General features: G+C 48.7%; 4 protein-coding genes across 6 annotated transcripts; 3 read left to right on the top strand and 1 right to left on the bottom strand.

Annotated features, from left to right (window-relative positions):
- Position 1: 1 nt before the first annotated feature.
- Positions 2–3971, top strand: LOC120893639. The gene is made up of 3 exons (XM_040295645.1): positions 2–828; positions 972–1150; positions 2272–3971. Exons 1-3 carry the CDS (start codon positions 711–713, stop codon positions 2557–2559), a joined length of 585 nt encoding a protein of 194 aa, XP_040151579.1. The 5' UTR covers positions 2–710; the 3' UTR covers positions 2560–3971.
- Positions 3972–7724: 3753 nt separating this feature from the next.
- On the top strand, positions 7725–16994 carry LOC120893636. 3 transcript variants are annotated; one of them, XM_040295642.1, is made up of 5 exons: positions 7725–8054; positions 11583–13424; positions 15294–15491; positions 15688–15995; positions 16067–16994. In XM_040295642.1, exons 2-5 carry the CDS (start codon positions 11598–11600, stop codon positions 16665–16667), a joined length of 2934 nt encoding a protein of 977 aa, XP_040151576.1. In that variant the 5' UTR covers positions 7725–8054; positions 11583–11597; the 3' UTR covers positions 16668–16994. The 3 variants fall into 3 exon arrangements, with proteins under 3 accessions (XP_040151576.1, XP_040151574.1, XP_040151575.1); XM_040295640.1 differs by having other exon boundaries at positions 7725–8053; positions 11581–13424; positions 14322–15491; XM_040295641.1 differs by having other exon boundaries at positions 7725–8053; positions 11586–13424; positions 14322–15491.
- Positions 16995–17839: 845 nt separating this feature from the next.
- Positions 17840–18560, top strand: LOC120893640. The gene is made up of 2 exons (XM_040295646.1): positions 17840–18069; positions 18150–18560. Exons 1-2 carry the CDS (start codon positions 17893–17895, stop codon positions 18522–18524), a joined length of 552 nt encoding a protein of 183 aa, XP_040151580.1. The 5' UTR covers positions 17840–17892; the 3' UTR covers positions 18525–18560.
- Positions 18549–19849, bottom strand: LOC120893638 (probable tRNA N6-adenosine threonylcarbamoyltransferase). Its single transcript, XM_040295644.1, has 2 exons — positions 19598–19849; positions 18549–19524 (listed from the first exon to the last, which is right to left on the bottom strand). Exons 1-2 carry the CDS (start codon positions 19710–19712, stop codon positions 18599–18601), a joined length of 1041 nt encoding a protein of 346 aa, XP_040151578.1. The 5' UTR covers positions 19713–19849; the 3' UTR covers positions 18549–18598.
- Positions 19850–19984: the final 135 nt, after the last annotated feature.

A 19984-nucleotide genomic window follows, 5' to 3' on the forward strand; every position in this document is an offset into this window, starting at 1 on the left:
GTGTTCACGATTCCATCAATGGTCACTGTTTCCTTCGCGTAACATCTTCCACTATCCTTCAGCAGATCCGCACGCACGTCTTAATTATATCAATCTCGCTAGGTTTGCACCAACATTTTGTTCCGTGGCTTCAAGTTTCGAGCTGAACCATATACGCGTAAGACCCACGACCGTTTCTGCACGCGCAAGGGACAAAGACGCAGAATAAGGAGTGAGGAAAACTCCTTGCCTTACAATGGAATTGCTGAATGTCAGTTGTGTTGATTTCGACGCTTGAGGGGTAAAGTGTTTTCCATTGCGATTGTACGTGTGCTGCAGTGAATCGCAGTGTCACGGGCAATAGGGAATTGAAACAAGTGCAACAAAGTGGAATTGTGGCTGTGTGTTTGTGTGTCTGTGTGCACAATACCACCTGCTTTGGGGTGGATTCGCCCTGCCAAACGACGCTGGGGAGCAGGGAGAGGCAAATGCACACAGGAATTGCTGCAAGCTGGATGTAGTAGCGCGCGTGTAACAAAGAGCACACACACACACACACAAGCTGAAGCGTCCTCCACCCGTGCATACGGTAGGGCTGAGGGCCGATGATTGTGTGGCTAACAGTCGTCAGGTGCTGAGCAACAAGCATACGTTTCAGGCGCATTAGGGCATCGCAGTATCGCCAACCCGACATCGACAGTAGCAACGTGAGCTAGTAGTGTCGGCAGCGAATGTGGGCAGTACTACGCGACACGGCAGTCGGTTTGCTTGCCGAAATACACTCACTGCAGAATGAGGCCAAAATGTCAATTATAATAGCAATCGTCTTCATGGGCTTGCTCGAGTTAGGTAAGTGGAGGGGGTGAGGGATAATGGTCGCTGTGTACGCAGTGTGAACGAAGTGAAACGGAGGCTGTGAACGTGTCAAATTATCATTATCCTTTAATTGTTTTTCCCCCGCTTTTTTACCCACATCACACACACACTCACAGGAAGATCGCAGTACCTAACGAACACTGTACATAAGACATCAGCTGCGACGGAGAAGATTAATGATCTCTGGTGCTACTCGTGCAATGCTACGGACGATGGCGAGGCCTGTATCGATCTGTCGTCCGGAAATAATGCATCCTTCGTTAAAAAGTGTAACCCGGAGGAATTTATCTGCATGGTAAGTGTCGTTGCTGCTCTGCTGGATGTGGCCAGTATGCATAATTTCGATTGCGATAAGGTGAAGACAAGAAAGCACAACACCTTCTGTCCCTCTCTCACGCAAGTGCCGCATGTGACGGTGTCTGTGTATATGTGTAGTGATAACGATTAATGCTAGACGAAGATGGCAAGATGTTCTCTTGGGCAAGGAGGTGAAAGAAGTTTCCGAAGCTCGTTCTCGGGATGCCCAAAATGTAGGGCAGAATGGGCAGCCGCGTGTAGCATTGACACAGATTGAACCTGCACGGAGCAAAACAAACGTGGGGAAACGTGGGTAAAGAGTGTTTTACGATTTTTGACAAACGCTATCATATAACACGCTAATAGTAAAGCACATGGCAGAGAGCAATGTGATCGCTATGTTGCCCGCGTGTTAATACAATTTAATTACATTGAAATGGGCACAGTTAAGCAGCAGGTCGTAAAACTGGGTAGGGCCAGAGCTTGCGGGTTAAAGTTTATTTGAGGATGTGATGACGGTGCCGGTCGCGCTGTCGTTTTCTAAACTAAAAGCTATTTACCGTCCACTTAGTACATACGGATGCGCTACGCAAAGGACATGGTAGTGTGTGCGGTAACGGAATCATCGTAACAGTACACTAAATTAATACGCGCTACATTATGATGATGAATCGATAAGAGACACGCGTTGCAGGGACACCGTGCTGCTTGGCGTGGGGGATGAAGCGAGAGACGAGAAGCGTTCGCTGCCGGAAGGAAGTGTCATATTTCAGTGGCATTTAATTGACAAATGTTTGAGCAAGTCAGCACACGCTGGTTTGGGGCTGCTCGCTAGGGGCTTGATTTTGGAGCCAGTGACGTCAGCAAGGGAACAGCGGCAAGCCCGGGTGGTGGTAATTAAATCACCATTAGATTTTGCTGCTGCCTGGTAACGGTAAATTGGGAAACGAATACGAGGTAATTGATGCGCTACAGAATGGCATAAAAGGAGCTTTAAATTATTTTACAGTAGATGTAAAAAAAGATCCATTTGCTAGTCATTAAATCATATTTAACACATATATTTAACAACAATCAGGCTCTGGCAGTAATCTCCCGTTTGCTTCCTTTTCCTTTCAGGTTAAACAGTTTTCCTACACAACCAGCACGGAAAATTCCACCTCCACGCCGAAGCTGTGGTCGCTCGAGCGGCGCTGCATCAGCAGCTGTGAGGCGGGTTGCATAATCATAGGCGAACGCACGAAGCTGTACGCCTGCACGAGCTGCTGCGAGAAGTCGCTGTGCAACACCGGCAAAGCCCACTCGACCAATCCGATCGCACACTTCCGGCGCACCTCAACGACACTGGCACTGGGCCTGCTGGTGCTGCTTAGCGTAATGAAACCCACACTGTCGGTGATACTCTAGTTTAGCGTACTTGATAGAACGGATACAGGCTAACGTATAGCGTGTAGTACTCTTAATCGAAGCACAAGTTTTTTCTCCCATCCACTTCATCCCATTTCCTTTCCGGCAAGCTTATGATAAGGCTTGGTAGTATGGTGCCCAACAAAAGAGGGCGGGGAAAAAAGAGATACACACAGACCAATGCTTCCAGGGACCCCACAATAGAATATCTATTAGGACACAAAAGCTACCTTTGATTAAAAAAGGGAAAAGACTCACGTAGCCGCGTGAAGGTCAGAATTGGTCACTCTCCTTTAAATTAAACCCTATTCGGCCGTAAACTCCGTAAACAAAAAAATATTGCGAACACCCGCATTGATGCCCACACATTGCCATATAATCCCACAATCGATCCTTTTCGATTCCATTCGATTGCATGTTCGTGCGTTCCATTTTAGATAGAATTTAAAAAGAAAAGCCAAAAGTTCACTCTTCAATATCGGTTACAAGTTTTTTATCTAAATGCACACCACACACACACATACACACATACACACAGTGACGAATGATGCTGTGTCGAATGTAGATATTAAGAGGCTCTTACACATTCGCATTCAACTTCAACTCAATTTCCACTCAAAACAAACCATTCCATGTCCAAACAAACTGGACGTGGCGTAGTCAAAAACCATACCACACAACAACCACAGCAGCAAACCCACAATAAACTGTCGATTGCGGAAGTTCGCTTACCAAAGCCAAGATACCAAGGATAGTAATTTGCATAGAAAAACAAAACAAAAACAATAAATAAATCATCGAAATTGAGTGCTGAGTGGTGTGTGCTAGAGGTAGAGTAGGTAAGAAATGAATTTGAGCCAAATCATTTCTAATCAGCAGTTCAAGTTTTAGAATAACGAAACCTTTCGGGGATAGTTTAAAAAATTACATTTAACAATTAACACACATACACAACACATGCACAAAGATAATTAAAAAAAATAAACAAGAAAAAGTGATCAAACGCTGACAGGTTTTTGCGATCAGGTATGATTTAAGGCAGGAATCGGGTTTACCGTTTGTGTCAAATATGTTTCTTGCACCACACCATGTGCACCCATCACCGTTGGTCGTACAGGATTTTCCGTTTCCCTCCCATCACAGTCACAGCGACAAAGGATGGTGGTTCCGTGCGGGGACAGCCAAAATTCATATATATTATTAAAGTAAGCAACAGCAGCCGTAGCAGCTTCGGTGTAAACCCCAGTTCTGCAGCATAGAAAAAATGTGTCAAAAAATCGGAAAATCGCAAGCTGTGACAAGGAATTTTCATTTGTAACTTTATTCGTCTTGCCTAGCCGTAAGAATAGTTTTTTCAACAAAACACATACATTTGATGCAATAAAGATTTTAACGAAGCTAGAATAAATCGACCAGTTGGATTTGGGCTTAAATTATTTTTTAAATAATTCATCATTCAACTAAGCATCATATTCAACAACAATTGGACACTAGTCATCCTCTTTTTGATGTTTGCTTATTGTACACATACCTAACCAAAACGAGATACAAAACTTCAAAACAATCATTCAAGTTTAATTGAACGATTTGCATATAATTCGTCGCAAAACCCGTAAACACCGCACAATGGATTTGTCACTACCTGTGACCTTGATTGCACACACACACACGATCCAGCTTGCAGACCTACTCCAGTTTCCTAAGCACTACCCTCCACCCAAGTGACGTCAAAATTTGGTCCATATTCGTTGCCGGACGCATGCGTAAAATATTAAACCTTCCTTTTCTTTATCACCCCTCCCGGACACGGTAAACAAACCGCGCCGGCAGCACCCAGCTAAACGGTATTACATCAACAACTCCCCCCCCCCCCCTGCCCGGGGCGAATTCGACACTCCGAAGGCCGCGACGTGCGACACACGAACACACAACACAATGGACGCGATGCGGTGATGATGAGTTATTATTCACTAACGTGACCATCGACCGCAGAAACGTGCCTGTGGCTACCCTGCGTATGATCGGTGATGCTTTCCTTGCGGTGTTGGTTGCAAAGTACGGGAGGGAGTTCAATTGAGGCCACCCGGGCCTACACAACGCACCGGGTACTACTTCGCCCGGTATTCATCGGATTTCGCTATCGTCGAAGGTAATCGTCGGGATTTCCAGCCGCACAGAATTTCTTAAACCAAAATCCGCAGAACGACCGGCAAACCTTGGGGGTATGGCCCCAATGCAACACGTGGTGTGAATCAGCCACTATGAGACTTCGCGGAACGCTCAAAATCGCGTCTTTAAGGTGGCATTTTGCTTCGAACGGGCCCCGAAAGAAAGGGAACATCGAGAGCCTACCGAGCGAGTGAGTTTTATGAATGAAACTCCAGCCAAGATCCGTGTTATGCAATCCGGGCCGGCCCACGAGCTGTGTGTGTTTGTCTGCGCGTACGAAACATTTCTAGCCGTGGGGAAAAACCCAACCACAACACCCCCAGAAGGCTTCTTACAAATCAAAACAATTCAACACGCGAGTACCGGCCGTCGGGGTCGGCGAGCGTGGATGCATTGTGGCTGCTGTAATCGAACACATTGGTGGAAAACCCCAACTATTGCTTTAGCGCTGGGCTGGTGGTGCTAGCGACAGCATAACGTTACAGCTGCAATTCGGTACGAGCTGCCCCGTGTCGGTGGGCTGTGCACCGAATCGTTCAGTTCAAATGCGTTCAATCGAACTGGCCTCGATACCGTTTGTATCCGGCTACGTACAGCCGAACTGTTTCGATGCGGTCCATTAAAATGTACATGAAAAAAAATATTTATAAAAAACGTAAAACAAATTATCTTCGGTACTTTAAACAACAATTTAATCATAATTCATGACAGTCATGCTCTGTGTAGTTACAGAGGCAGCAGCATCAATAATTAGTGTGTCTCATAAAACGAGACCTTTCCTTTCATGCTCAGCATGCCGTTCAACACCCCAAACCGACTTATGACGTCGTAAAGCCGAAGAGAGATAAAAATAGCCCACTGAAAACCACAGGCATGACGTCGTCAACCTCGCCGTCCAAGATGGAAGAAAAGTGAAGGAGAAATAAAGCCTCCTGCGTACTAACGACCGCAACCAGACAGTCATCCATCCATCGCTCCAGACACGCAAATAAACCTTCTCAGGGTCGTCGTCCCGGTGGGCCTGAATGTGTTGGCCTTATTACACCCGTGCCGTAAATTGCATAATCCGGCTTCTCCCTGTCGCTGGCTGCCTGAATCCTTCCTGTCTTTATAATGCGAAACGAATGCAATGAAAGCATGAACGTGAGCTTCATGTGTGTCATTCATTGCAATCTCACGTACTTGCAGCCGCGAAAACTGCAAGCGACTTCCACCCTTTTATGCCGGAGGATTGGTTCTTTTATGTGTTGGGTGGGTGTGCATGTAAAACGTTTTTTTTACAGCAATTATGTTGAAAACTGTACCGCTGCAAGAGCAACATCCGGGAGGTAGCCGTTCACATTATGGGTTGATCGACTTTTTTCGGCTACGGACAGGATTTCGGGAGGAAGTTTTAGTATGTTATGTTGTTGATGCATAATTTACTCTTTTACTTACTAATAAGAAGGTTACTAACAAAGCTATACAGTTATCAACAACATTAAATTAATTTTATAAAAAATAAGTATCTGCTTTTCAATCGTAGAACAACATTTCACCCAGTTGTATAACAGAAACAACAAAAGGTCAATCAATAAATCTGTCATCAATACACGGATCCGCGCGTACGCGTAAAATGCTTTCATCATTTCCTTTAAATCCCATTCCATTTCTAAGAAAAAGCAGCTCTGTAGGTCAGTTTTGCCCGTTTCTGCCACGATCGACGAAATGCACGAAAGACTTCAATGGTAGGTAAAGCGCGAAACCCCAATTTGTTGAAGTCATCCGTTTCGTGCATCGGTCGGCCATCCGTTTCGGAAATGGCTCACGTTTGGCCCTCTTTTGCTCGCTCTCTCTCACACTCTTTCTCTCACCGTGCGCGATGATTCATCCTACTGCACCTCCCGGGCCCGCTCGAGAGTGTGATCATGTAATCCTCCAACTGAACTGTTCACGCGGTCAACTTTTGTGGATTCGAGACACACAAACGCTATGCGCTAAAGACACAAAATGTAGCGTAATATCTACCACCACCACCCTTTTCCTACGCCATGTTCCGAATCGCCCCTAGCGCCAGCGTTCGACCGTAAGAGGCGTAGGTTTGTGTGTGTGTGTGTGTGTGTGTGTGTGTGTGTGTGTGTGTGTGTGTGTGTGTGTGTGTGTGTGTGTGTGTGTGTGTGTGTGTGTGTGTGTGTGTGTGTGTGTGTGTGTGTGTGTGTGTGTGTGTGTGTGTGTGTGTGTGTGTGTGTGTGTGTGTGTGTGTGTGTGTGTGTGTGTGTGTGTGTGAGTTGAGGCATGATGTCAATAAACCCGGCTCACCACCCAGCATTTCACGCTAAAGGACCGCGCCGTCCCTTCGCATCACCGACACGAAGGAATAAAGAAGCTGAACGTTAAGATCAACGCAACTTGCACCAATGGTAGTGAAAGAGAAAGTACTCTACCCCTATGTTCGATCTGACATCTGAAGGCTGGTCGGCTGTGCTAACGATGGGCAAGATTTTTAGCTCATCCGGCAGGTCAAAGACTTCCACTATCATCGGCCAATCCCGTGTATATGTGTCTACGTTTGAGATCGTTTCCATACGATGGCTAAACGCAGCGGTTCTCCCCGTGCAGAAGTTTTCCTCGCCCTCTCCCTCTCTCTCTCTCACTCTGTCGCTCTTCCAAGCCCCGCTGACAAACCGATGTCAGTAGTTGCAGTCCGCTTTCTTCGGTTACGGTAATTTTTTACGGGAGTTTAATTTTTTTTTTTTCATCGCTTTTTGGCTTCGGATGCGGATCTTGTAACCGGGTCTCGTCTGTACCGTCGCCTGCTGGTGTGCCGGAGCGGGACACAACGCTTTTCGAGGGGAGCGGGACACGATCAGCGAACACACGATCGTCGTAGGTGTGGAGGAAGGTAAACAAACGCGCACCCTCCACTATTCGGCTTCGTGAGAGGCCACCCGGCGTTCCGTCGGCGGTGGGGTTCTATAAAACAATCCGGTTGCCGTTGGCCGAAGTCAGTTCGAGCTGTGCAGTTTAGCCGGAATGGTAGACCACATTCGGCAGTGAAAGCATACAGAGCGCTGAGTGTTGGGGATTAGTAGCTCTTGGTACTGGAGAGCACGTTTGCAGTGAACGATTAAAATCGAAAGGCTCAACCGAATACGATACGAACGATCGCAAAAAAAACACATACGAGAGTAGTGAGAGTTTGGTGTGCATCTTAAGCAAAAGTGAAAAAGTCCCACACGCGGACGAGTGATCACAGTGAAGCGTCGCGAATTGTGCTGTAACAGTTTGCTGCATCTGTTATTAAGGCGTTGCCCAGTGGAACATCAGTGAAAAGAATTAACAGAAAGGTTAGTGACAGACAAAACCATCACACAAAATGCTTCAACGGTTGGGATTCGGTTCCGGTGACTTTCAGCGGGCTTTAAATAAACACGTTTTTGAAATGCTAGTGCTGTTTCTACCCAACGAGTCAAACAGCATCTCGATGAAGGCTTTGGTTTTGGTAGGATGAAAAGGGAGGCGAAAGATGCATAACGAAGTAACGGGAAAAAGAGATTATGCTTTAAGAACAAGATGCGCGGTGGGATTAATGATCGTTTGACGATCATTCACCCGTAAACAGTAAATGAAAGGGAAAGAGAATTCTTTGACTGCTAAGATGGTAGTGCTTATTAGAACAAGAGGGAAAGTTTTATGGCCCTTTGTGGAGCCCTTGCATTGAACTGGCATAGGTGCATTGAACTTTTAAGAATACTTTACAGATCTTTGAAATGATCTTGTACAGATTTAGAGAGTTATATGGTTTATACCCTTACTCAATAACAGATTATTTTATAAGGAAAGTATTTTTGTTAGGACATCGTAGACCAACTCTATTTATTATTATTATCTCTGGCATCAGTCGATATTCCTAGAATGCAAAGTAGATCTATATTAGATTTAATATCATAATCTGTAAATTATAAGATCCATTTGCCTTGGCTGTGTAAGATCGTCATCATTCATTCATTCAATTAAATTGAATAAAACCAAAGATTGCTTTAGATTGCTCCATTACATTCAAACTACATCTTATATTATCAATCTGTGTCAAGCAGATTAGGAGATTTGCACAACTTCACTAATTGTGTTAATTATCCTAAATCCCCCTTATGCCATATTCATATTATATAACTCAGATGAATAGTGCTGCCATCTACTAAAGATATTGGCGCCGTAAATTGCCATCCAGACCATATGCATCGCCACCATCATCATCGCACTTTCATATCTGTCGGCGGTTCGAGAAAGTTTGGTAAACTACTGTTTATGGTTCCAGTAAGATTCCCGCCGTGAGCTCATTGTATGCAAATCGCTGATCCGATCCAAAACACTCACACTTTCATCATACGCATAAGCGGTTCTTTCCCCCATGCTTTTCGGAAGTAAGGGGGGGGGGGGGAAGGAGGACAATAAAACATCGCAGCCACACACACAGCAGCTGAAAACAAAGACATTTCATCTTTCACGTAACTCCGCTTACACCGAACGTTTTGTACAAAATAAGGCATGGCGAGTTTACCGATTAGAGCAGAAACGTTAGCTCCCTTCCTGCTCGATTAGGGTGGGTAGAAGGAAAAGCGCAATGAAAACCGCTCGATCTTGGCAGCGCAGTGTGTGTCCTGCGCAGCCCGCATATTTCGTAATTGGTTATTTTGGCAGGCCGTGTCTAGACACGGCGGGTTCGCCAAACGCCAACCGCCCACGCGCCGGCAGCGGCAACGGTTGTACAACGTGACCATAACCAGTCACGGTAAACAAAACGGGTAAATTTCACTTTTCATATTCCCGCCCTAAGATTTGCGAGTAAAAACTTGGTGCAAATAAAGACGCGACAACACTTGTACCCGCCCTCGAGGGAGGGAAGTCTAACCTCCGCAGGAAGGTGATCATGTGGCGTTGGCCAGTTGAGAGCAGTACAAGACGATGGAACAAAAAAAGGAACCAACCACACACACACACACAAACAGTGTGAAGGCAGACAAATTCGCGCAATCATCTGGTGTCGATGACGGTGGTGGTTTTTTGCGTTGGTTGTGCGAATTATGCAACGACGCGACCTCATTTCTCTAGCGGTGACCACAACACAACAGCACACACACACACGATGACACATCTCACATGGTACCACTTTCGGTGAGCGGCGAAGGAACTACCTTCCTTATAGGGGGGAACCGAGTCGGAAGTTGATCCGATCCGGTCGTTCATCTTTGTCGATATTTTTGACAATAAACGATCGTGATCGTTGTGATCGAGGCATCATTGAATTTCAGCAGCTTCAGAAATTTAAATTTGTGTTTGTTTTTTTTTTCGTGGGTTGCATGAGTTCATTCATAATTCGAATGTGCTTTTCTTTTCTTTGCCGGCAAATGTAAACAGTTGATTTTTGCTGCAAAACGACAACACAAGATCGCTCCAGCTACAAGATAATAAGACACTTGCGCGAGTCATACTTTTTGCGAAAGTAAAAGTTTCCGTTTTTTCTGTGCTTCAACGTCTGTACGCCTCTGGCCCCTCCGTACAGCAACGGTTTAACGATTCTTCCTGTTTGTACTTGTGTGATGCCATACTTTTTTACTTTTCTCCTTTTCTTTCTTCGCCCCGTTGACGATCAAATCAGTGAAACACTTTCGTCTTCTTTATATCGGTCCTGACGCATTGTATGCTGGCTGTGGTGAAGTTTTGCTTCTCATCTTCACACACACACACGCCCATTTCCCCCAGGTGCCGTTAAAAAGCCGGGCAAGGAAGTGAAACATTTTCGAGGCCAACCATTCCCGGGGGTAAGTCAGCTCGAGATGGATTTCGTAAGCCAAGCGAACCGAAACCGGGGGGATGATGAGGGGCGTTCACAAAGGGTAGAAAGGTTATTGTTTACCGTAGGTTTCAACAGGCACACGCAAAGCCAGCAAGATCGTCGGCGGTCGTTGGATGTATCTTTGTGCTGGTTTTATGCAAAATTCAAACCATTTGCTTTGGTGGTTCACTTGCCCCGCCATTTCACCGCGTCGGTTCAGGCAAAGGGTGAAAGGAAATTACATCGTTTATGGTACATCAGGGTCATCACGCTATTGTGACCCAGGGGGTGCGGGCGCGATGTGTACGTTGCACTTATTTCCGGGACTGCTCGACACTATTTATCAGTCTTGACAAAAAGATACCGAAAATAACGTTACAAAACTGCTTTAAAAATCTCTGTTCACTAAAGATCGACCACGATGATCGACAATGTCAAGTTCAACAAACATTTTTGAGAAATCATCGACACTCTCTAGGTGGATCGATCAGCTAACGTGTACACCTTCGCTGCTTTTCAGCCTTTCTTCCAACGGTGCTCGGTCATACACTGCTTGACCGCAGGGCATTGGTGCGGACGATAATTCACACCGTTAACACCATCTGTGGGGCCGAATTTGACTCGACTTCCGAGCGATTGGATGCGGTCACTTTCGCCTTTTACACCGCTCGGCGTCTTACCGGCGTGGTTTCTGCTCAAGCCACAGCTCCACCAGCCACTAAGATAAACAAAGAAACACAGGAAGGAGGAGGTTGAATGCAAATTACCTCACGCGTTGTCAGTGAGCGATGCGGTCAGAGAGATGGGAAGGTTGTTAGGTAATCGTGGCTGGTAACCACAATAACAAAGTCACCATTGCAGCGGCGGGAGGGTTATTTCGATGGTCAGATGGGTAATCATTTCTTTCCGCGGAAGTCATCGGACGAATGTGGTGGCCAGTGGCATACACTATCCGGAAGCTCGGAAACAGTGCGTAATTGTATTTTTATCCTCTCTCTCTCTCTCCTCTTTTCGTCTCTTTCTGTGTGCTTGCCTCTAGAGCAGTCAAACTACGATGCGATTGCTAGGAACCACAGCACTGCTGCTAGTGCTGTCAGCGGTTGCCGTCATCGGTGCTGACGAGTGGGGTTGGCTTCCGCTCGAGGATGGACTGCAGGGCGAGGAGAAGGTGCGCGAGAAGCGGCAGGACATCGGAGTGCTGCCCGCTTCCCAGCAAAACGTCACCGAGGTTAGCGACGAGGACATCCTGAAGTTCATCCTCGACAGCGGTCGGCAAGGGCGCAGCCTCGAAGGGTTCGACGAGGTGTACAGCGATCCGTCGGTGCAGGACGCCCTCCAGAATGCGGACGATGCGCAGGCACGGAACATCATCAAGGACAAGCTGTGTTCGCTCGGGCTGATGCAGTGCGACGGTCAAGGCGAATCGATCGAAGGCAAACGACCGTACTATCCGATCTACGCCCAGCAGCAACCGCCACGACCGAGACCCCCGGTACGAGGACCACCGCTACCGCCCCAACAGTACGCCCAGCGTCCTCCGCAGCCACCACAGCAGCAAGCTTACCCACCCAAACCACAGCACCAGGGACCGTACGGCCCACCTAAACCGATGCCCGTACCGAACCACGCGCAGCACAAGATCGGCTATGCCGGACCCCAGCAGCGTCCACCGTACAGTGGACCGCCGAACTCGTTCGCTGGCCCCAGTTACGCGTCGGCCTACCCATCGAAACCGCTGGGTCCAATCTACGAAGGCGATACGCCACCGTTCGAGTTCGAACCGATCGGAGCTGGCGAGAAGATCTACGAGGGACCCCTCTCGAAACCGGGACTTGTGCTCAACGAAGGACCGCTGGTAAAACCGGTAGAGCAGCACATTCACCATCACTACCACCACATCGACGGTGCGGCCGATTCGAAGACGGTCGTGGTGAACAATCCTGGCCCAGTGGGCGCTTCGGTGGGACTGAGCGGTTCGGCCGTCGTTGGCGGATCCAGCTCGTCCAGCTTCAACAGCGGACTCTACTCGGCTGGCGGCGTTTACGGTGGCGCTCAGGGACTTTCGGGCGGTGGATTTTCACCACTCGCTGGGTCTGACTTTGACTACAAAGAGCTGAAGGGCGTTAACAACAACAATGGCTTCGGACAGTCGGGAGTGTATGCCGCCCAGTCGAAGCCTGTGTTTGAGGGTTCGTCGTCTTCGTTCGGACAGGGAAGCCAGAGCAGCCTGTACAACCAGGGACCGGCACAGTTTGGCAGCAATTCACTGTACAGTGGCGAGAGCTCCAGTACGTACCAGGGTGGCAATGGAGCGGGCTTCCATTCCTCCAATCCGGCGCTGTATAAGAAGGAGCTGAACGTTAAGGGACCGGCCGCCTCGAACGGTTTGGGCACGTACTCCGGCAATAACTACAGCAAGTACAGTCAATACACCAATGGACAGTATGCCGCGAACGGAGGACAGTTTGGCTCTAGCGGAGGACAGTTCGGAGCAAATGGAGGCCAGCAGTTCGGTGCCAATGGAGGCCAGTTTGGTGCAAATGGAGGCCAGTTCGGTGCTAACGGTGGACAGTACAGTCAATTCGCCAACGGAAACGGTATTGAGGATTGCGTCTGTGTGCCGTACGATCAGTGCCCGGCGCAGGATGTGATCGGCCGTAAGGACGATCTGATTCTACCGCTGGACCCGCGCAATCTCAAGACGGACATTGAAGCGGCAGCTGATGAGGTGGTAATTACCGATGGCAACGGTACGATGACGGTGGTGCGCGTACCGAAGAATGCCACAGCGGAACCGGAAACGAAGACGAAGAAGATCAGCAAACGCGAGGCAGCGGAGGGCAAATCGAACGAGGCAAAGGATAAGGCCAGCATTGAACCGGTAAGTGTGATACAGTTTAATACTTGTGCTGATCTGGTACTGTTAACCAATACTACTACTACTGAATGCTCAAAATTCCATTTTAACTCCGTTCCGTTCGGCTCGCATTAAAAAAAACCCACACACACACCCACACAGAAACGAAACACTCAAACTACTCAAAGGCGCCTTGCCCACAACTAAACCCTAATCCTTAATGTCCTAACCTATCATGTGCTGAGATGCCCTTAAAATCCCATGTCTAAGATGTCTGAGAATTAAGAGAGAGAGAGAGAAAGAGAGATTTTCCGTTGTACGTGGCGATCAAGTAACAAGCTCGTACGATCAGGATGTTTGGTTAGTGGACGTCATCCAACGTTTTGGTGATAGAAACCGGAAATCGGAAGCGATACTGACACCTCAGGGCTTGACTGTTGCCACCATTTGAGGCCACCAAATTGGCCCACCAAAAAACAACAACAGACGCTAGAATAATACACTGGAACGCAGACAAACTTTTGACTTCCAAAAGAGAAGCTTCACGAACTTGGATGGAAATGGAACTATGGATGTCCGTTCCTTGGTCCGTATTTGCCAAAAAGGAAAGGAATTGAAACACAAACACAACCCAAAACGAATATTCACACAGACACATTAAAAACCCCCTCGCAATACGCCACCTTTCTCCACTCATAGACGCCGTGCGGCACGGGATGTTTAATGGGAAAACGCTTGCGCTTGCCTATTAACCGGTCGACGGAACGCCCTATGTTGTGAGCGTGCGTGCGCGTGTTGGTGGTATGTGTATGTGAGCGTACGTGTATGTGCCAGCAATTGTGCGCAGTGTTTTCTAATCCTTTTCCCCCCAAATCACCCTTTGCCCTCTTTGTTCCTCTTCTCTCAACTGTATTGTTTTAGCGTTTGTTGGGTGGTGGTAACGGTGGAGACAAGAAGGTAGTGCCCACGTTTGGAGTATCGTTCGGTTTGCCGTACCCGACCGGCGGCTACCCGCTCAACCCGTACGGTCCTCATCCCGCCCCGAACCCTTACTTTGGATCGCTCAGTGCCAATGGCTTAAATCTGGGGCTGATCAACGTCAACCCGCTCCTGTCGCTGCAGGTGACAAAGGACGAGTACGGCGACAAGGTGCTGAAACCGTTGGTCAACCTGCACGTCACACCGACCGAAAACATTGTGCACAAGATTGGCGGGCTGCTGGCGGCCAAAAAGCAAAACATTTACCACGTGTTCAATCAGCATGAACACTACCACTCCCACCACGGAGGCTATCCGAGGCCGCCGCCAATCTACCATCCCCATCACGTGCACGGGCCACCACCACCGTACGTTGACGGGCCGATCCTTTCCCGGCCACCACCGTTCGGTCCCGGTGGCCATCCGGAGCTGATCTACACCAAGCCGCCCGGTCCGATTTACACCGGAGGTCTGGGAGGTTTTAATCGACCGCCTCCACCTCCTCCACCGTTTGTTGGAGGTCAGCCACCGTTTGGGGGACCCGTTGGGCCCCACTTTGGACCGCAGGTTGGGCCGGCGGGTGGCTTTGGCCCGGCTGGTTTTGGTGGTGGTCCCAGGCCTCCGTATTTCCGTGACGCTTCCTCGGTGGTGAAGAACGGCGAGGACACTGAGTACTACGACAATGTTGAGTTGGGTCGTAGCACGAACGTAACGTTTGCTGGTGAAAGTACGAACGCTTACCGGCCTGCCGGTAACTTCAAGTACCAGTCGGTATATCCGCAAAATGCGCCGAACAACATCAACGCGAACAGAGCTCAGTACGGTCGGCAGTACCAGAACTATAGGCACGAGATCAGCGAGCTACCTGCAGACCGATCTAACGCTGTACGACTTCCATCCTCCATTCCGACCCAGAGTGTGCCCACGCCGGCACCGGGCCACGCGCAGGGTAGCCCCACGATCAGCTTCCCAAGCAGCCGACGCAGACGCCGGGCCACGGACGTCAGTGTGCCGGAATCGCTGGAAGAAAGTCAAGAAACGGTAAAGCACATTGAAGAACCGGTTGCGGTTGAACCCTCCTCCGTACAGGAAAAGTCTTTCTCCACCGAAAAGGTATGTAAATGCAAGGACGGAGGTGCAGTTTTGCTGACTTCTCTGAAGAAGCTTCTTCTACGCAGTGCAAACAGGATTAGGTCACATAGAACACAACCCTACTACACTTCACACTTCAATAGCGGATTAAGTCGCGGGAAGCTTACCGGGCAAATGGATGAACTTTTCCACTCTTTTTGTTTCACAAATTCCACAGAGACAAGCGTACTACGGACCTCGCCCTGGTCAGCAACAGCAGCAGTGCAGCGGTCGTCAGGTTTGCTGCCGTAAGCCCGTCTATCGCAATCCAGCGAGCCAGAATCTGGGCAAGTGTGGTGTACGAAACGCGCAAGGCATTAACGGGCGCATCAAGAACCCAGTGTACGTGGACGGTGATAGCGAGTTCGGCGAATACCCATGGCAGGTGGCAATTCTGAAGAAGGATCCCAAGGAATCGGTGTACGTGTGCGGTGGTACCTTGATCGACAATCTGTACATCATAACGGCGGCTCACTGTGTGAAAACGTAAGTAGATAATATGCCTACCCAATGTTGTGTCATATTTTAATGCCAATACCTCTTCATTTTTCTTACAGCTACAATGGATTCGATCTTCGTGTACGACTCGGCGAATGGGACGTAAACCACGACGTCGAATTCTACCCGTACATTGAGCGCGATATCATCTCGGTGCAGGTACACCCGGAATATTACGCCGGCACGCTTGACAACGATTTGGCCATTCTGAAGATGGATCGTCCGGTGGATCTTACCAGTGCGCCCCACATCGCGCCCGCCTGTCTGCCCGACAAGCATACCGATTTCTCCGGCCAACGTTGCTGGACCACCGGCTGGGGTAAGGACGCGTTCGGTGACTATGGCAAGTATCAGAACATCTTGAAGGAGGTGGACGTGCCGATTGTGAATCACTACCAGTGCCAGAACCAGCTGCGCCAGACGCGCCTCGGCTACACGTACAACCTGAACCAGGGCTTCATCTGTGCCGGCGGTGAGGAGGGCAAGGACGCGTGCAAGGGCGATGGTGGTGGTCCGCTGGTTTGCGAACGGAACGGCGTCTGGCAGGTGGTTGGTGTCGTGTCGTGGGGCATTGGCTGCGGCCAAGCGAATGTGCCCGGCGTGTACGTTAAGGTCGCCCACTACCTGGACTGGATCAATCAGGTTCGTGGTCGGTTCTAGGCGTGCAGGAGACCCACCCCACCCCAGATACGCCACACTATATTTATTGACCCACGCAGCGTAGTTTTGTAGAGCTTAGGGTACTAGGAGCGAGACGGACGGCGAAACGATATAATATGTATTAACAGTCTACTTCTTCGGCTGGGGCAAGGCGCAAATGCGCAGACCAGCCGGAGTTACAGTGTACGATGCTATGTGCAGGCATTCGAGTGTGCGGAACGAGTTTTTTTTTTCGCGAGATTTATTGTGTATACCTAGCCGTAACGAAAATCGAGATTCTCGTGCATGAAATGAATAAATTATTCTATTTATTCTGTCTTTTGTAAATGGCGGTGATTGAGTGTACTATTACCGATGACAAGTATGGACTTTTTTCAGGTCAACTAGTATTGTGAGTTATTCATGGGTCAGGGCACTACTTGAACAGATGACTCACGCAAGCTTCACCTGTCTCGGTCAGGTCAGAATCCAGCACCAATAGCAACTGCCAGTTAGTCTGACGAAACACCCGTAGCAAATGGACGGCGTAATTACATCCAAGTTGACTTGCAGAAGATCAAAGTCAGTGGTTTCGAAACGGTTTCCGATGTAGTACTCAGAGAGCCAAGGAAGTGCTCCCTCAACACCACATCTAGTAACCGAACGAACCGCCAATCTGAGCCAAATGAGGAGCGCACCTTTGTGAGGAGAGTAGAAGTTTGCGTCTCTTAAAATACTCCCGAATGAGATCGGATTCTTGGACTATGTTTGCATGACACTCACAACAGTTTTGTGACGCTCAAACGCCTGGCTAAATAACCAAATCTTCACAGCAAAGGTACTTGCTTGGTTTTTAATGGTTTCTCTCTAGGATAAGCGGAAAACATTCAATACAACCATCGAAAATGTTTACCAATAACTTACCATTGCCATAATGATCATTACATGTTCGGAATTTTCCTACACCCTAGATGAATTATGCCACTCTAGATTTACACAATTTTACACACAAATTAAATATCTACCACAGTCATCACAACACTCTCCGCAGCACATCCAAGAGAATCTATCCCAATACTGTGGGCAGTTTGGGGTTATGTTTCCACTTTGCTCGCAACTGTCAGTGCGTTATGTTGATGTATTGGTGAGAGCGCACCTTCTTTACCTACCTGCGTTCTACACACGTAAAGTCAGAGAAACGTAAACACGCCGTTTGCATAACATACGGAACTCTTCCCGTGAAAGGATGGCCACGATAAAGTACATTGGTCGGACAACGGATTTCCGCGGCAAAACGCTGTGGGAGATTGTGGGAAATCTGAAGAACTTCGGTGTTGGACGGATCGTCGTGAGGAGCATGTTCGAACGATACCCGGAACCGAGCTTCATGAAAATAGTGAAAGTCGAAGCACTGCCAAACGAGGTAGGACTTGTTTTGGGTGATCCATCGTTTCCACGCAGCGTTTCGTTATGACCCAATCGCCTCTGCTTGATTCTTAACAGGAACCGGCCCGAAAGGTGCGCGTTACGGTGGAGAAAACGTTCCGAGGCCAAAAAAGCCCCAACTTGGTACAGATCGAAAGTGTGTCCTACAAGGCGGACTACCGGCTGCTGTCAAAACACGAGGAAGCATCGTACTGCAAGCTGGTCGACCGGGCGGAAAAGATATTCCCGCGCGAGATCGATCTACCGCCACTGCTGCAAGAGTTCATTGCGCGCGAGACGGGTAAACCTGCGCCGAAAGTTCCGATCAAGCTAAAGGCCGGCCGGGAAAGCAGGTACCGCGTGGCGCAGGAAGGCGAACAGCCAACGGTTGAGGTTGCGATGAACATCGGCAAACCGGCCAGCCCTAGTCTGTACGCTGGCTGTGAATTGTAACGTGCATTGAAATATAGTCTCTAATCAAGCTCACAAGCAATCCGTTTATTCGAACAAGAAATCATTGTCGTTGATCAATCGTCACGCCACGTGACTTCCACCTCGTCCGTCCGGAAGCGCTGCGTAATGGTCGCATCGTTCCACGCCATGCGCGATCCGCTGCGGAACATTTCCCAGCCGGCGTGCGCTATCATCACTCCGTTGTCGATACAGAATCGTTCGTCGGTCGCAAATAGCTTGGCACCGCGCTCCTCACACATTATGCCCATCATCTCCTGCAGGCGCACGTTGCATCCAACGCCACCGACTATGAGCACCTCGGCCGAGCCGGTATGCGCCATGGCACGTTCGGTCGTTTCCACCAGCATCGCAAACAGCGTCTCCTGCAGCGAAAAGCATAGATCCTCATCGGTCCATTTTTCCTCCTCCGTTGCCTTGGTTTGCATCTTCTGCTGCTTCCTCTTCGGGCGTGCCTTCTGCTCCAGGAACGAAAGTATGCCCGAGAAGCTCATGTCCATACCCTTGACCGAGTACGGCAGCGGGACATAGTTTTTGCCCTTCTTCGCCATCTGCTCGATGTTGTATCCCGGGCTCGGGTCATTCGAAAGGTGGATGATGCGTGCAAATCGATCCAAACAGTTGCCGATCGCAATGTCGATCGTTTCGCCGAAAATGCGGTACCGTTTGCAGGCGTACGAAATGATTTGCGTGTTGCCGCCGCTCACGTACAGTACGGTGGGATTAACGGCTTTCGTTATCAGCCGGCCCATCTCGATGTGCCCGATGCAATGGTTCACCCCCAGTATCGGTTTGTTCCAGATTTGCGCTATCGTTCTAGCGACGATGGCCACCGCTAGTAGGGGCGGTGCCATACCGGGACCTTTCGTGTAGCACACGACATCGATCTCGTCGGGCGCTATGCCCGACACGTCCAGCGCTCGCTTCAGTATGTCCAGCACCCGGGACCGGTGATGCTGTGCCGTTTCTTTTGGTAGAAAACCTTCAAAGCAATGGAATGGGAACGTTGATGTGAAATATTTCCTTTTGAATAGTGCAAAATAATAGGAAAATACCTTCACCGGGCGGGGTGATGTACGTTTCACGCTCGTTCGCCAACACTTCGCCATCCCGGACGATTCCGACGCCAATTTTGTTGGCACTACCTTCGAATCCGATCGCGATCACCATTTTGATAAGCTAGAATATAATGGTTTATATACAAAAAACACTGAAAATATCGGCGATAATTAGCAATTGACCAACAAAACGAGTTGATCTTTCCGGCAAAAGCAAAACCACACACACTGACAACTGAAAGTAAACAAGCAATCGCAATGACAGCAGGCCAGAGCCGCGGCTAGTTTTAAATTCCTTCATTACCCACCAAAACATTATCAAGTTGGCCGTTTTAAACCATTTGTAGTTTTTTTTTTTTAAATAAATTAACTTTTTTGTTTAAA

This window comes from Anopheles arabiensis, chromosome 2 (assembly GCF_016920715.1).
Source record: "Anopheles arabiensis isolate DONGOLA chromosome 2, AaraD3, whole genome shotgun sequence".
Classification (NCBI taxonomy): Eukaryota; Metazoa; Arthropoda; class Insecta; order Diptera; family Culicidae; genus Anopheles; species Anopheles arabiensis.

Coding starts and splice junctions, on each gene's coding strand:
- LOC120893639 (XM_040295645.1), top strand. CDS start 711: ATGTGGGCAGTACTACGCGACACGGCAGTCGGTTTGCTTGCCGAAATA. Junction 829..971: donor CATGGGCTTGCTCGAGTTAG/GTAAGTGGAGGG, acceptor ACACACTCACAG/GAAGATCGCAGTACCTAACG. Junction 1,151..2,271: donor CGGAGGAATTTATCTGCATG/GTAAGTGTCGTT, acceptor TTTTCCTTTCAG/GTTAAACAGTTTTCCTACAC.
- LOC120893636 (XM_040295640.1), top strand. CDS start 11,598: ATGCGATTGCTAGGAACCACAGCACTGCTGCTAGTGCTGTCAGCGGTT. Junction 13,425..14,321: donor ATAAGGCCAGCATTGAACCG/GTAAGTGTGATA, acceptor GTATTGTTTTAG/CGTTTGTTGGGTGGTGGTAA. Junction 15,996..16,066: donor GCGGCTCACTGTGTGAAAAC/GTAAGTAGATAA, acceptor TTTTTCTTACAG/CTACAATGGATTCGATCTTC.
- LOC120893640 (XM_040295646.1), top strand. CDS start 17,893: ATGGCCACGATAAAGTACATTGGTCGGACAACGGATTTCCGCGGCAAA. Junction 18,070..18,149: donor TCGAAGCACTGCCAAACGAG/GTAGGACTTGTT, acceptor GATTCTTAACAG/GAACCGGCCCGAAAGGTGCG.
- LOC120893638 (XM_040295644.1), bottom strand. CDS start 19,712: ATGGTGATCGCGATCGGATTCGAAGGTAGTGCCAACAAAATTGGCGTC. Junction 19,525..19,597: donor CATCACCCCGCCCGGTGAAG/GTATTTTCCTAT, acceptor ATTGCTTTGAAG/GTTTTCTACCAAAAGAAACG.